This window comes from Bufo gargarizans, chromosome 3 (assembly GCF_014858855.1).
Source record: "Bufo gargarizans isolate SCDJY-AF-19 chromosome 3, ASM1485885v1, whole genome shotgun sequence".
NCBI lineage: Eukaryota > Metazoa > Chordata > Amphibia > Anura > Bufonidae > Bufo > Bufo gargarizans.
Window position 1 is genome coordinate 259,442,106 of NC_058082.1, and position 16,280 is coordinate 259,458,385.

The following is a 16,280-nucleotide window of genomic DNA, read 5'->3' on the forward strand; positions in this document are numbered from 1 at the left end:
TTTTTGCAATTATTCTCAAATTTATCTAGTAACCAGTCTGCATGTGAAGAATGGAAGCAAAAATACCCACTCCTCATAAAAGCTCTCCGCCCTGGTGCAGGTATACATATATATCCTTGTAACTATACCTGCCACAGAGGGGGAGATCAAGGAAGATCCCTGGGTAATTTCACTGAAGGATACTGTGCAACTTACAGTGAAACAGATACCTCCCTCACACAGAATCAAGTATACTCGATTGGAGATGTATATTGGATCTGTGGGGATGGAAAGATCAGATCTAGACTAGAGGGTTCCTGGAAGAGTGAATGTGCCCTTGCTAAAGCCATCATATACATAAAAAGACACCAACACACATATACGAAACCGTCATGACCTCCCAAAAGGAAGCTTCGACCCACACGTGTATATTGATGCAATCAGGGTCCCAAGAGGGGTCCCTGATGAATTCAAGGCCAGAGGTCAGGTGGCAGCAGGATTTGAATCCATAATTCCCCACATAATCAACAAAAATGTAGACTGGATCAACTATATTTACTATAATCAACAAAGGTTTGTAAACTACACCAGGGATGCGTTACAGGGTGTAGCAGAACAGTTACAGGCAGATTCCATTATGACATTTCAAAACCGCATTGTACTCGATATGATACTTGCAGAAAGAGGTGGTGTCTGTAAGGTAATGACGGACCCCTTATTCTGCTGCACGTTCATACCCAACAACACCGGCCCTAATGGTAAGGTCACACTGGCAATAAAGAAACTCGAGGATTTATCAATCGAGCTCAAAAGAAACTCAGGTATCGATAGCCCTTGGGATCAGTATTTTGGCTAGTTCACTACCTGGAAACAGGCACTTGTACAGTTGGGAATCATTATCCTGATAATTATTATAGGAATAGCAATAGTTGCAACATGTATCATACCATGTGTACGGAAACTGATAATGAAAGGAGTATCAAATATGTCATTTTATGAGACTCTGCTGCCTAATCCTGAAGACAACTCACATGAAGGATATAGAAAATATCTGGCGGTATACAGGGAAAAGGGCAAGGGTAAGAACCATATTATCTAAGAAATTTGGTTCTGAGAGGGGATTGAAGGGGAATGGGACTCCATCTTGTCTTCTCTTACATGTACAGAATTGTTATAATATCTCACCCACGCACCGTTTCACATCCCCCCCCCCCCCCAGTTAGTGTAAATTCTACGAGTGTTTAGTCCACAGTGTAGTATAAATTGTGCCACTGGTCAGTCCACAGTCTACTGTAAATGCCGCCACTGGTCAGTCCATAGTATAGTGTAAATGCTCCCACTGGTCAGTCCACAGTCTAGTGTAAATGCTGTCACTAATCAAGCCACAATCTAGTATAAATGCTGCTGCCGGTCAGTCCACAGTCTAGTGTAAATGCCGCCACTGGTCAGTCCATAGTATAGTGTAAATGCTCCCACTGGTCAGTCCACAGTCTAGTGTAAATGCTGTCACTAATCAAGCCACAATCTAGTATAAATGCTGCTGCTGGTCAGTCCACAGTCTAGTGTAAATGCCGCCACTGGTCAGTCCATAGTATAGTGTAAATGCTCCCACTGGTCAGTCCACAGTCTAGTGTAAATGCTGTCACTAATCAAGCCACAATCTAGTATAAATGCTGCTGCTGGTCAGTCCACAGTCTAGTGTAAATGCTGTCACTGGTCAGTCCACTGTCTACTGTAAATGCTGCTACTGACCAGTCCACAGTCTAGTATAAATGCCGCCACTGGTCAGTCCACAGTCTAGTGTAAATGCCGCCACTGGTCAGTCCACAGTCTAGTGTAAATGCCGCCACTGGTCAGTCCATAGTATAGTGTAAATGCTCCCACTGGTCATTCCACAGTCTAGTGTAAATGCTGTCACTAATCAAGCCACAATCTAGTATAAATGCTGCTGCCGGTCAGTCCACAGTCTAGTGTAAATGCTGTCACTAATCAAGCCACAATCTAGTATAAATGCTGCTGCCGGTCAGTCCACAGTCTAGTGTAAATGCTGTCACTAATCAAGCCACAATCTAGTATAAATGCTGCTGCCGGTCAGTCCACAGTCTAGTGTAAATGCTGTCACTAATCAAGCCACAATCTAGTATAAATGCTGCTGCCGGTCAGTCCACAGTCTAGTGTAAATGCTGTCACTAATCAAGCCACAATCTAGTATAAATGCTGCTGCCGGTCAGTCCACAGTCTAGTGTAAATGCTGTCACTGGTCAGTCCACTGTCTACTGTAAATGCTGCTACTGACCAGTCCACAGTCTAGTATAAATGCTACCACCAGTAAGTCCACAGTCTCGTGTAAATGCTGGTACCGGTCAGTCAACAGTCTCGTGTAAATGCTGGTACCAGTAAGTCCACAGTCTCGTGTAAATGCTGGTACCGGTCAGTCCATAGTATAGTGTAAATGCTAGTACCGGTCAGTCCATAGTATAGTGTAAATGCTGGTACCGGTCAGTCCATAGTATAGTTTAAATGCTGGTACCGGTCAGTCCATAGTATAGTGTAAATGCTGGTACCGGTCAGTCCATAGTATAGTGTAAATGCTGCCACTTGTCGGTTAGTGTAAATGCTACCACCAGCCAGGCTGCTGCCGGTCAGTCCATAATCTAGTGTAAATGTTGCTGCCAGTCAGTCCATAGTCTAGTGTAAATACTGCCCCCAGTTTATAATCTAGTGTAAATACTGCCACTGGTCAGTCCTCAATCTAGTGCAAATGCTGCTGGCAGTGAGTATACAGTCTAGTGTAATCTAACATATCAAGGAACTGCTCAAACTGATGCACAAACATACAATCATAAAAAAAGAAAAAGCGAGGGTGTTGGAATACCCAGTGAGCACTAGAACAGTATAAAAATTTTTAGAAATTTTATTGAAAAAAAATAATACAAAACATATTTAAATAAGCATTGACACAAGGACTGGTTGAAAGACAGATTGCTGCAAGGTACCAGTGCTAACTGCTGAGCCACCATGCTTCTTACAGAGGAGATCTCTGGATCCACATAAGGTAAAGTGCTGGTTCTAGCTTTGTTAGGGTCATATACTGTGTTAAGTCTCATTTTCTACAATAATTGTGGAATAACCCCTTGCAGTCACCTGCTGAGAATGGAAGTTCTGACAGTAGAGATACGGACAAGTATACAACTATACTTCCTGTTCTAAAATGTGGGGCAGTATGTGTACTAGGAACCTACAGGATAGTCATGTCTCAACAGTTGATACAACGAGAAACTTTTCTTTTTCAGACATTTTTTAACTGCAGATTTTACCCTGGGAATGTATCATAGAAATCAATGATGAAACAAAGTTGTTTGAAAGATCAGTAAAAGCTCCTGACAATATGCTTGTATATAATCTTTCCCCACCGTTCAATAGTTATTGCCTCCTTAGCTTTTCACAAATGTATTTAGGTTAGGTATAATTTAAAAATATAAAACATGAACATGATGCAGAGATAAATTACATCTATAAACTAATAAAATATATTAACTATAAAATAGATAATTAATAATTAAAATGTATTAGATGTTGCCGTTTAGAGCAGTCTGTTTTTTAGTCAAGTAGCTTGTTCGCTTTGGTTGGGAATATAAGCGACTACATTATAAGGTCAGATAATATCCACATCATCATAATCATTATCATCTTCTGCAAGCACGTCAATATATTCCAGGTCTTTAGCACGGTCTGTAAAAAAAAAAGATATACACATAGCATTTATAAATTACTTATATACAGCATACAGTATAATTATCCGTCACTCTATTTCCATACATCTTTTTAACAGAGTTCTGATAAAACTTTAGGGTTTTATACTACTGTTGTACGACATACTAGTGAACTAGAACTATTTCTGTCATATATTTAAAGCGGTTGTCCAGCAGATACAATATTTTACAAAAGACTCAGGTTGGGTGAAAAAAAAATAAAAGCAGCAATATTCATCTCACAAATCCCCCGACAATCCCAGTTTCCTGCACCAGTCTCTCCTTCTTCATCCTTCTTGATACACAGGAAATTAACATTCAGCTACAGTCAAATTTCTAAGGTCTAAAGGAGTGAGATGGGTTAGGGCCTTTAAATGAATCATTTTTGTTTTTTATTATTATTATTTTTTTTTTTTTATGTCTCTTCAAGCCAGTTTAGTGTGGGTACCACCAGGAGAAGGATATCCTATCTTATAAGATTCTAGTTTATAATTTGAGAGAAAAGCTTGGATTTGTTTTGGTGACCAGGCCATATGTAGTGAAAAAAAATGAACTGCTAGGATATTTTGCCTGCTCAATAGGCTAACCCCTTCTCGACACAGCCCTTTTCAGTTTTTGTGGAAACAAAAAGATTGTTTTTTTTTCTGTTTTCTTTTTTTCTTTTTTGTGAGACATGTTGTACTGTCTAATGACACTTTAATATTCTATAGAATGTATTGGGAAGCTGGGAAAAAAATTATTATTGGAGTAAAAAACATGCAGTTGTGACATTGCTTTATGGGTTTTGTTTTAATGGCATGGTATGGCATTTTATTGTAAAAATTTCACATTACCTTAAAGGGAGTCTGTCACCACAATTTGCCCTTATAGACCACTTACATAGCACTATAGCATAACTATAGATCAGTCAAATGGTACCTTTGTCTTTTTGTTTAGATGTTCACCAGGGGCAAAAATTGAGTTTTATTCACATGTGAATGAGGGCTCGCAAGTGCCCAGGGGCGGCGTTCGGGCTGTAAGTGCCCACTCTGCCTTCTTCTCACATAACCCCTCCCCAGCCTGTAGCTTAGCCCGCCCTGTATGCTTCTTACGTCATCCAGTGTAGTGGCCGAGATCCCGCTGGCGCATGCACACTGCATGAAACGATGTTGCTGCCCACAATGGTCATCACAGTGCGCATGCGCCGGCGGGATCTTGGCCAGTACACATGATGAGGCTTACAGGGCAGGCCAAGCTACAGGCTGGGGAGGGGTTATGTGAGAAGAAGGCAGAGCGGCCTGGGCACTTACAGCCCAAACGCCACCCCTGGGCACTTGCGAGCCCTCATTTACATATGAAAAAAACTCTGTTTTTGCCTCTGGTGAACATCCAAACAAAAAGACAAAAAGGTATCATTTGACTGATCTATAGTTATGCTACAGTGCTATGTAAGTGGTCTATAAGGGCAAATTGTGGTGACAGACTCCCTTTAATTATGTGGGTTAGTACGAGTACAATGATAAACTGTTTTTTATTATGCTTTACTACTTTTAAAATATTAAGAACTTTGAAAAAAAGCTATTTTGTTGCATCGCCATAACTTTTTTATATTTCCATCTACAGAACTGTGTATGGGCTCTTTTTTGTGGGATGAGCTGTCAATTTTATTGATGCCATTTTTTGGTCACTTTTTATAATGACCAAAAAACTGTGCCAAGAATGACCCCATAGTGCCCCCACATAATAGTGCTGCCCCCATAGTTTCCCCTTACAATAGTGCTGCCCCTAAATTCCCCCTTAATGTGCCCCATTACTGCCACCTCTCAATAGTGAAGCTCCTGTAGTTGAAATAAAATTAAAAAGTAATACTCACCTATCCCCGTTTTTCCAATGAATCATGCCTGCCTCCTGGGAAATGCAGAGGGATGGAGATGGTAGAGCAGATAGTTTGATGGCTCCCTGCTTCACCATTGCATTCAACTGTATCTGTGTCCTCAAGAGGCAGATGCAGTTGAAATTGGAACATGCTACAGCCGTTCCTGGAACCGAAGGACAGACATCAAAATCAGGTACGGTTTGGATGTATGTTATTTTTTCTATTCATTTCTGGGTTCAGTGTTCCTTTAACTGCCACAACTACACTACAGAGGTTTTGGACTTAAAGGGAGTCTGTCAGCACTTTTGATCATGCTAAACGTCTTGCAGCACTAGCTAGGGTCTGAGGACAGCAGGACAAACATACCTTTTGTGAAGTTTTTATCAGAAGTAGTGTATATATGATTTTTTTTCTCTACAAGGTTCTGCTACTGCAAATGCACTAGAGGTGGAGCTTCATTTTCTGCTCTCCCAGCTCCTTCCCTCTACTCAGAATGACAGATGTAGCATCCACTACAGTTGTCATACCGAGGGGAGGGGCTTTGCCTCCAGGACAAGAGCCTGACAAAATAAAGGTTCATGTTAACACAAGTGCTCCACAAAAGGTATGCTTGTACTGCTCTCCTGAGCCCCTTCCTAGTGCTGTCAGCAGTTTAACATGGTCAAAACTACACCCTTTAAAGAATACCAAATAGGAACCAATTTCTGTTACTTTCAGTATGACACTTCATTGCTACATAGTTGTAAACATAGACAGACGGGGGTTATGAGCATGGGTGGACTGTTCATAGACTTACAGGGAAGTTTCCCGGTGGGCCGATGCCCAGGAGGCTACCTGAGCCCTCCTCACCCTGGCCAGCTGAGTAATTAACATTTGGATGATCTCAGCATTAATTAATACTGGGAGCATCAGGTACTCATGTACCTGGTCGATGACAGTAAGTGCGCTCACTGCCCTCAGGATGGTAATAAAAGTTGAATACTGCAGAAGGGTAGGCAGTATTTTGTACTGCACTGTGGTATTGCCGGCCCCCCTTGTGTTGAAACCGCCTACTTGTGTTTGCCCTGCTTACTTTTATTGTCTTCTGTAAATTTGAACCTATCTACAACATGGGGCCACTTTAAGTTCCCAGTCCTCCCCTGGTTATGAGATCCAGCTGAAAAAAAATTATATTTTTAAAACTGCAAAAAATGTTGCACATCAATTGTGATTGGCTGCAGAGGTTACATGCCCCTGTGTCAACATGTTATTGCTGGTGGTCACATATGGGAACCACCCTGTCACGTGACCTGGGTGCGACTGCCAAGGGTCGATCTATTTCACGGGTCTCAGATTGAGCCTCGATTACACCCTGACACAGCCTTTCATGCACCCTGCTGCCACCATCTATGACATTTAAATCAATACACTGATTAATTAAGGGCTCATAGAAAACCCCACAGCGCCCCACAAGCAGACTCACATTGGCACAGGCCACACGTATAGCAAATACACGGTAACACAAACCGCACTCAAACACTTCAAAAAAAAAAATTGAGGTTACTGAGCTCGTTCAGGGCACAAGGCAAAACCATTAAAGATGTGCTTTAATGTACTAAAAGGTACAGTACTTAGTTACAAGAAATAAATAAAGTTAAAAGAAATAAGACATACATAAACGTGCACAAAACAGTAATAAAAATAAAAGGATAAAAAGCAGAAAGGTTCTTACTCAATGAATTGTGTGGTCAGAGTTCCTTCTGGTTTCTGGGGACAGGAGGAAAGTGGAGCACAACCCAATGTTGATTGGATCCCCAAAATTGTGTCAAAGAAATGTCTCCAATAGTTCATTTTTATCCCCATTCGGAAGAGGGTGGAGCTGAGAGGAGTCTCCCACCTATTCTGTCCCAGTCTTCTGGGATGGCCCTCATTACCTGTGCATGCTCCACCTTTTACTCAATTGCTCCTGATGAAGGGACGTGCCTGTCCCGAAACGCGTTGAGCCGGATTTATACATATATTCCAATAAAGACAAGTGAACAGAAGCACCCGTGTGATTGGCTGCCTTCATCTTGTAAGATTCTAGAAGCGATCCAGGCTGGGGGGGGGGGGGGGGGTGTTTGGTTTACAGGTGTATTATGCTTATCCTAGTAAACCATCCCCCTCGTGAAGTGAGTAAATAAGTATACGATACTTCAGTATTTTTATTATATTATACTTGTATCCTTTTAAACTGATTTTACTTATTTGTTACAACTCATTTGCCTCATTACACTACACTTTGACGTGTATGACACTACAGACAACGGTCTCTTAGGCACTTGAGACCCAGTGTAGTGTGCTTATGCTCATCCATTTCTAAAGTGTTCCTATCTCTCTCTCTCTCTCTCTCTCTCTCTCTCTCTCTATATATATATATAAATAATTTTTTTATACTATTATTTTTTTTATATCTATATATATGTTATATTGCACTTTTTATAACTTTTATTGTATTTGAAACCCACACTACTCGAAAATATCCCCCCACTGACCCACCACTATTGGCGCTTAATAAGGGTTTTCAGTAACAGACGAGATTGAGGTGTTATCAACACCCACCAGTCCCCCTAGTTCAGTATACTCCCTTATTGCTTATGAGATATTTTCTTCATCCTCTGGCACTGTATTTGAGAAGCTTCTGGACCCCTGCGGGGTGAGGTTCCAGGCTGTCTGAGTGGCTGCATTTCCAGGAACCACCATCATTACCACTTGCAAAGGGCAAGTTTTTTAACATTCAGATGATAAACTGATTTCCTCCAAGGGTAATGCATATTCCAACTGAAGGCCAAGATGGAACAGCACGAACAATTACAGAATGGAAAATAATAGGATCACACAACAGTTATAAAAACATACACAGATAATAAAAGTTATGGGAATTGTTGTCCATTTCTCACATTGGTCTAGGAAGTAAAAAGAGGTGGGGGACCAGGTAGTGTCAGAATATCCCTGAGGTAAGTGTAGTTTTTTTTTATTTTGCCAAAGAATTATTAGCAGTTAGAATTTTTTTATTTATTTTTTGCTGGAAAACCACTTTAACCCCTTAGGGACCCATGACGTATCGGTACGGCATGTTTCCCGAATCCTTAAGGACCCATGACGTACCGGTACGTCATGGCTTCAATTCGCGATTCCGGCGCCGCGGGGGTTAATCGGAACGGGATGCCGGCTGAAATCATTCAGCCGGCATCCCGTAACAACGCAGGGGGGGGTCATTTGACCCCCCCGTATAGACGATCGCAGAAAACCGCAGGTCCATTCAGACCTGCGGTTTTCTGCGTTTCCGGTCCATTCGGGTGTGCTGTGACCCGATGAACCGGAAAAAGACTGCGATCGGTGGCGTAATTTTACACCACCAATCGCAGTCCGAGGATTTGAGGAGGCGGTGCTGGCCCTGGTGCTGAACACTGCTGTCCAGGGTGCTGATTGGTGCAGGGGAGAGAGGCGCGAGATTCAAACTTCCTGCGCTCCTCTCTCCCCTCCTCTTCCTGTCCAGCACCCTGACCGTGCAGCATCGTCCAGCACCAGCTCCTGTGTCCCCCTAATCGGCATCCATCACCCTCCTGCACCCATCGCCACTCAGGTAGGTTAGGGTCAGTGAGGGAGAGGCACCATTAGGAAGGGAAAGAAGGGAAAAGTTAGTTAGGAAAAAAAAAAAAAAAAGAACTTTTACACAAAACTTTTTTGATCCATCTATCAGACCCCAGAGCCCCCCCTGCCACTTGCCCCCCCCTACCAGCCCCCCACCACCACCAGCCCCCCCCCACCCCCCCACCCATCCCCCCACCAGCCCTCCCCCAGCCTCCCCCCCCCCTCACCACTAGCCCCCTTACCACCACTTTTTTTTTATTTTTCTGCGTTCGCTGACTGGTCGGCACTTTAGCGTCCGTCCACTGTTAGCGCATCGCCTGCCCCACCGCTGATCTTTTTTTTTTTTTTTTCCTAACACTTGCCCCTTTATTTTCCTTTTTTTAGTACGCGAACACCCGTTGCCCCCACACACACGCACATATAATAAAGGTTTCCACACACGCACACCTACACGCACACACACCCATGGCCCGCCGGGTGTTCTCGGCCGAGGAGGCATACGCCCAGATTGCCTCCGACTCCGAGAGCCCCAGTGAGGATGAGGATGACCCCACATTCCTTCTGTCATCCGCATCCTCCTCATCATCATCGGATGACGATGAGCCACCAAGGCGGCGGAGACGCCGCCAGGCGGAGCCAGGGGCCACACATGCTAGGGATCCTGTGGCCCACCCTAGTACGAGCCGCCCTGGGGTTCGTACTGGTTTCCCGGCCCACCAAATAAGTTCACCGGAGCCCCCTGCCGATGAACTTAGCTGGTGTCTCCCAGTGGACTTTGAGCCTGAGATTCCGGATTTCGCTGGCAATCCTGGAATCCAGATTCCCACAGTGGGGTTTACTGAAATAGACTTTTTTAGTTTTTTTTTCAGTAACCCACTGGTGAATTTGATGGTGGAGCAGACGAATCTGTACGCCCAACAGTTCGTCGCTCAAAACCCAGGCTCATTTTTGGCTAGACCCGGTGGCTGGACGCCGGTCAGTGCAGCCGAAATAAGGACATTTTGGGGCCTCGTGCTGCATATGGGTCTAGTCCAAAAACCCAGTGTCAGGCAATACTGGAGTGGGGACGTCCTGTACCAGACCCCACTGTACAGTATGGTCATGACACGTCCCCGGTTTGAGGCCATCCGGAAATGTCTGCATTATTCCGATAATGCAGCATGTCCACCCCGAGGTGATCCTGCCTATGACCGGCTGTATAAGATACGGCCGGTCATCGATCACTTTGGGGCCACATTTCAGCAGGCCTACGTACCTGGAAGGGAGGTCGCGGTTGATGAGTCTCTCGTTGCGTTCAAGGGGAGACTCAGTTTCCGCCAATACATTCCCACAAAGCGGGCGAGGTATGGCGTGAAGCTATACAAAATTTGTGAGAGTACCTCAGGGTACACTTACAAATTTCGTGTGTACGAGGGGCGAGATTCCCGTATTCAACCCCCAGAATGTCCCCCCACTCTGGGTGTTAGCGGGAAACTCGTGTGGGACCTTATGCACCCACTGCTGGATAAGGGTTACCACTTGTACGTGGATAACTTTTATACCAGCATTCCCTTGTTCAGGTCCCTTGCCGCCAGATCCACGTTCGCTTGTGGGACCGTGCGGAAAAATCAGCGCGGCCTCCCTGCCCACCCCCTCCAGGTACCTATCCCCAGGGGTGAGACCCGTGCCCTTACCAGTGGAAACCTGTTGCTGGTCAGGTATAAGGACAAGAGGGATGTCCTTATGCTGTCCACAATCCACGGTAACAGCACCACCCCAGTCCCTGTGCGAGGTACCGCGGCAACGGTCCTCAAGCCCGATTGTATCGTCGACTACAATCGGTATATGGGAGGAGTTGATCTCTCTGATCAAGTCCTCACGCCATATAATGCCATGCGCAAAACCCGGGCATGGTACAAAAAAGTTACGGTCTACATGGTGCAGGTTGCCATGTACAACTCTTTTGTACTATCCCGAAGCGCTGGCAGCACAGGGACATTCCTCCAATTCTATGAGGCAGTCCTCAAAGACCTGATCTTTTCGGACCGGGAAAGAGCAGGCCGGAGTACCTCGGGAACTGGAGGCGCCCGGATCGTCCCTGGCCAACACTTTCCAGGTGTGGTCCCCCATACTGGAAAGAAGGGACGAACCCAAAAAAGATGCAGAGTGTGTCACAAGAGGGGGATACGGAAGGACACCACCACTCAATGTGACACGTGCCCCGATCATCCGGGCCTCTGCGTTATCGATTGCTTCAGGGAGTATCACACTTCCATGGAGTACTAAATTTTTATAATCCCCAACAGTCCACTAGAGAACATAAAACACTATGGCTCTTAGACTTTGGAGACACAGAAACAATTTTTTTTCCCCAAAAAAATATTAGTTTTAGAGCAGGCATCCTCAAACTGCGGCCCTCCAGATGTTGTAAAACTATAACTCCCAGCATGCCCAGACAACCTACAGCCATCAGCAGGGCATGGTGGGAATTGTAGTTTTACAACATCTGGAGGGCCGCAGTTTTTAGGATGCCTGCTTAGTGTCTCCAAAGTCTGAGAGCCATACATATTGGGCATCGTCGCGTGCGTAAAAGTCGTCGCTATAAAAATAACATTTGACCAAACGCCTCGAATGAACGGTGTTAAAAATATAAAACAAAAACGGTGCCAAAACACCCATTTTTGGGCAAAATTTCAATTTGAATCCCTTTTGCCGGTAATAAAGCAAGGGTTAACAGCCAAACAAAACTCAATATTTATGGCCCTGATTCTGTAGTTTGCAGAAACACCCCATATGTGGTCGTAAATGGCTATATAGCCGCACGGCAGGGCATAGAACGAAGGGAACTCCATACGGTTTCTGGAAGGCAGATTTTGATGGACAGTTTTTTTTTTGACACCATGTCCCATTAGAAGCCCCCCCTGATGTAGCCTAGACTAGAAACTCCAAAAAAGTGACCCCATCTAAGAAACTACACCCCTCAAGGTATTCAAAAGTTACTTTACAAACTATGTTAACCCTTTAGGTGTTCCACAAAACTAAATAGCGAATGTAGAAAATTTTTAGAATTTAATTTTTTTGTTACATTGCCTCAAAAAAGAGTAATATAGAGCAACCAAAAATCATATTTACCCCTAAAATAGTCCCAAAACAACAACCACCTTATCCTGTAGTTTCCTAGATGGGGTCACTTTTATGGAGTTTCTACTCTAGGGGTGCATCAGGGGGCTTGAAAGGGTACATGGTGTAAATAAACCAGTCCAGCAAAATCTGCCTTCCAAAAACCATATGACGTTCCCCTCCTTCTATGTCCTGCCGTTTGGCCAAACAGTAGTTTACGACCACATATGGGGTGTTTCTGCAAACTACAGAATCAGGGCAACCCATTTTGAGTTTTGTTTGGCAGTTAACCCTTGTTTTACTCCTGGAAAAAATTGATTATATTGGAAAATTTTCCAAAAAATAGAAATTTCTAAATTGTTTCTCCATCTGCCATTAACTCTTGTGGAACACCTAAAGGGTTAACAAAGTTTGTAAACCCAGTTTTGAATACCTTGAGGGGTGTACTTTCTTAGATGGAGTCACTTTTTTGAAATTTCTATTCTAGGGGTGCAACAGGGGGCTTCAAATGGGACATGGTATAAACAAAACCAGTCCTGCAAAATCTGCCTTCCAAAACCCATATGGTGTTCCCCTCCTTCTATGTCCTCCCGTTTGGCCAAACAGTAGTTTACGACCACATATGGGGTGTTTCTGCAAACTACAGAATCAGGGCAACCCATTTTGAGTTTTGTTTGGCAGTTAACCCTTGTTTTACTCCTGGAAAAAATTGATTATATTGGAAAATTTTCCAAAAAATAGAAATTTCTAAATTGTTTCTCCATCTGCCATTAACTCTTGTGGAACACCTAAAGGGTTAACAAAGTTTGTAAACCCAGTTTTGAATACCTTGAGGGGTGTACTTTCTTAGATGGAGTCACTTTTTTGAAATTTCTATTCTAGGGGTGCAACAGGGGGCTTCAAATGGGACATGGTATAAACAAAACCAGTCCTGCAAAATCTGCCTTCCAAAACCCATATGGTGTTCCCCTCCTTCTATGTCCTGCCGTTTGGCCAAACAGTAGTTTACGACCACATATGGGGTGTTTCTGCAAACTACAGAATCAGGGCAACCCATTTTGAGTTTTGTTTGGCAGTTAACCCTTGTTTTACTCCTGGAAAAAATTGATTATATTGGAAAATTTTCCCAAAAATAGAAATTTCTAAATTGTTTCTCCATCTGCCATTAACTCTTGTGGAAGACCTAAAGGGTTAATAAAGTTTGAAAAAACAGTTTTGAATACCTTGAGGGGTGTAGTTTCTAGAATGGGGTCATTTTTGGGAGGTTTCTATTATCTAAGCCTCACAATATGACTGCAAACCTGAACTGGTCCATAAAAAGTGGGATTTTGAAGATTTCTGAAAAATTTCAAAATTTGCTTCTAAACTTCTAAGCCTTGTAACATCCCCAAAAAATAAAATATCATTCCCAAAATGCTACACACATGAAGTAGACATATGGGGAATGTAAAGCCATCACAATTTTTGGGGGTATTACTATGTATTACAGAAGTAGAGAAACTGAAACTTTGAAATTTGCTAATTTTTCAAAAAAAATTGTAAAAATTTTATTTTTTGGTGCAAAAAAATTAACTTTTTTGACCCAATTTTAGCAGTGTCATGAAGTACAATATGTGACGAAAAAACAATCTCAGAACGGCCTGGGTAAGTCAAAGCGTTTTAAAGTTATGAGCACTTAAAGGGACACTGGTCAGATTTGCAAAAAATGGCCAAGTCCTTAAGGTGAAATAGGGCTGAGTCCTTAAGGGGTTAATGATATTGTCAGCTGCCAAAAAAAAAAAACACTTGAAAAATGTAAGTCATTACTGTAATCATAGTTGAGTAACTCACTGTCTGTATTCACGTAATCAATGTCTGTGATGTATCCAACGGAATCATAAGATGTATATGAAAATCTGTCATTCATGCTGGGTAGCTGTAACTCTGCTTTATAGTTGGGGCCATTATATGCAGAATCTGTGAAAACAAAAAGATATATTTAGAGAGAAGTTAAAGCAGTAAGAAAATGTTATCTTACAGTTATAATGGCTCAGGGCTCACTTATTCCTTGTTGCTGACGATGGACTGGCTCTTTCTTCACAGTAGAGTACATCACTTGGTGTGAAACGTCTACTTTTGCATTGGTATCTGAAGGAAAAAACATAGGGACATATTTATTAAAACTGTCTATACAAAAAAACTGTCTTTGATACCCATAGCAGCCAATCACACTGAAGCTTTCATTTTACTAGAGCACTTAGCTGAGCTATGATTGGTTGCTCTGGGCGAAAAGGCAGTTTTTAATGAGGTACATAGAATTTACATGAAGTAACAATACATTCAATGGGTAAAAAGTTTGATGCATTTCTTAAGTATGTCACATGAATTATGCCTACCAAGGGAGAAAGCTTGGCAGGGCACTGAGAAAAAGGTAGACTCATACCTTTTTGGCAGTACATAGCATATTTATTGCACAGAAAAAGAAATTTAAAAATAAATTTAAAGGGGTTATCCACCTTCTGGAGCCTTTCAGCCAGACCCATATGTTGCTGGACCTCCAGAGGTACGCATATTTACCTGCTACCTGCCGAAGGATTTTGGCTGCTTCAGTCCCCGGTTGCTACACTATGGTTCTGCTCGTCCACATCCTGTTTGACAGGGATCTGGTGTGTTGCTGCAGTTGATAAATTGACAGTCCCTCTAAAGGTCTATGGGGCCCCTTAAACCTTGAGAGGTCATTGGTCTCTTGAGACCCCAGTCCACGGACAAGGGTGTCTCATTTGTTTTGGAGGATTTAGATTGCAAACTCCTTCTGCTCCTCCGTCTATATACCCAGCTACTTTCCATTATTTCTAGAGATGAGCAAATAAAAAATAAAAAAATTAGATTTGGCTGGTTCGCCGAATTTTCAGAAAAAAATTTGGTTCGATCTGAATTTATCCAAATTGTGTTAAAAAAACGGCTATTTTCTGGCTGCGGAGATCTTTTATAGTGGTGTAGAACACTGTGCCTTGCAGTAACACGCATAGGGAGTCTGCTGGGGTAGTTAAACAATACTGTGAGTCAGTATGACATACAGATGACAGGCGTCGCTCTTAGAGTCACTGCACACTTCACTTATTTAGGCAGTCACGGGGCCAAAACTGACCAAATAACTCAAGTATGAACTCAGCCTTACAGGTCGATGTTAGCACCAAGAAGAAGAGCACTCCTTTTACACCATCGTCAGCTGATTCCACGTAGATGTCTACAGAACCTGTTCTATTAAACACTTATACAAGTAGAGCCCCCCGACAGAGTGGAGAGGGTGTCAGCAGTATGTTTGTGTTGACGTCACTGATTATTTTGCTCTTCCTCTGATCCATCAGAACAATAACCCCCAAAAAACGCATCCGCCTTCACTCAGTCAGCATTTGCTCAGTAATCCATCAGTATTGCTAATGCCCAAAAAAAAAAAAACAGGAGTGGATCCAAAACAGAGATGAGCGAGTCAACCATTCAAGAACTGCTGGGTTGCTGGTCAAGACACGAACGCTAGATAACACTGAGAGCTCAGGCCTCTCGCTTCCACTCCTGCTGCAACGCCCCCTTACGCTGCTGCGACCTCTGCCTGCTCCAGAAACATTTAGACCTCTGCCACACAACGGCTAAAAAGCTGTTTTTTTCACACTAATGCACACAAAAAAGGGCTTTAGAAAATATAACTGCACCACTGAACGGCAAATATATTTTTCTTTTGGCACTTATACATGCCACAAAAGGTTTTAGAAAATAGAACTGCACCGCTGAACGGCAAATATATTTTTCTTTTGCCACTAATAGACGACAAAAAGTGCTGTAATTTTAGCACTTCACCACACATCGGCTAATAATCTCTTTTTGTCACACTAATACAAGGTAAAAAAATGCTTTAGAACATATAACTGCACCGCACAAGGGCAAATAAGATGTAGAAATATTTCCTTGTAATAAACCCTGTTAATGGCTGTATCAAACAGCACTTG

General features: G+C 43.0%; 1 protein-coding gene across 1 annotated transcript in view; it reads right to left on the bottom strand.

The window, feature by feature from the left end:
- Positions 1-2,870: 2,870 nt before the first annotated feature.
- LOC122932231 overlaps positions 2,871-16,280 on the bottom strand; it is a 78,805-nt gene continuing 65,395 nt past the window's right edge. Inside the window, exons 7-9 of the mRNA XM_044286525.1 lie at positions 14,338-14,424; positions 14,128-14,253; positions 2,871-3,711 (exon numbers count right to left, since the gene is read on the bottom strand). Of these exons, the coding sequence (XP_044142460.1) occupies positions 3,635-3,711; positions 14,128-14,253; positions 14,338-14,424 (290 nt within the window). The 3' untranslated portion in view covers positions 2,871-3,634. The remainder of the gene's footprint in view (positions 3,712-14,127; positions 14,254-14,337; positions 14,425-16,280) is intronic.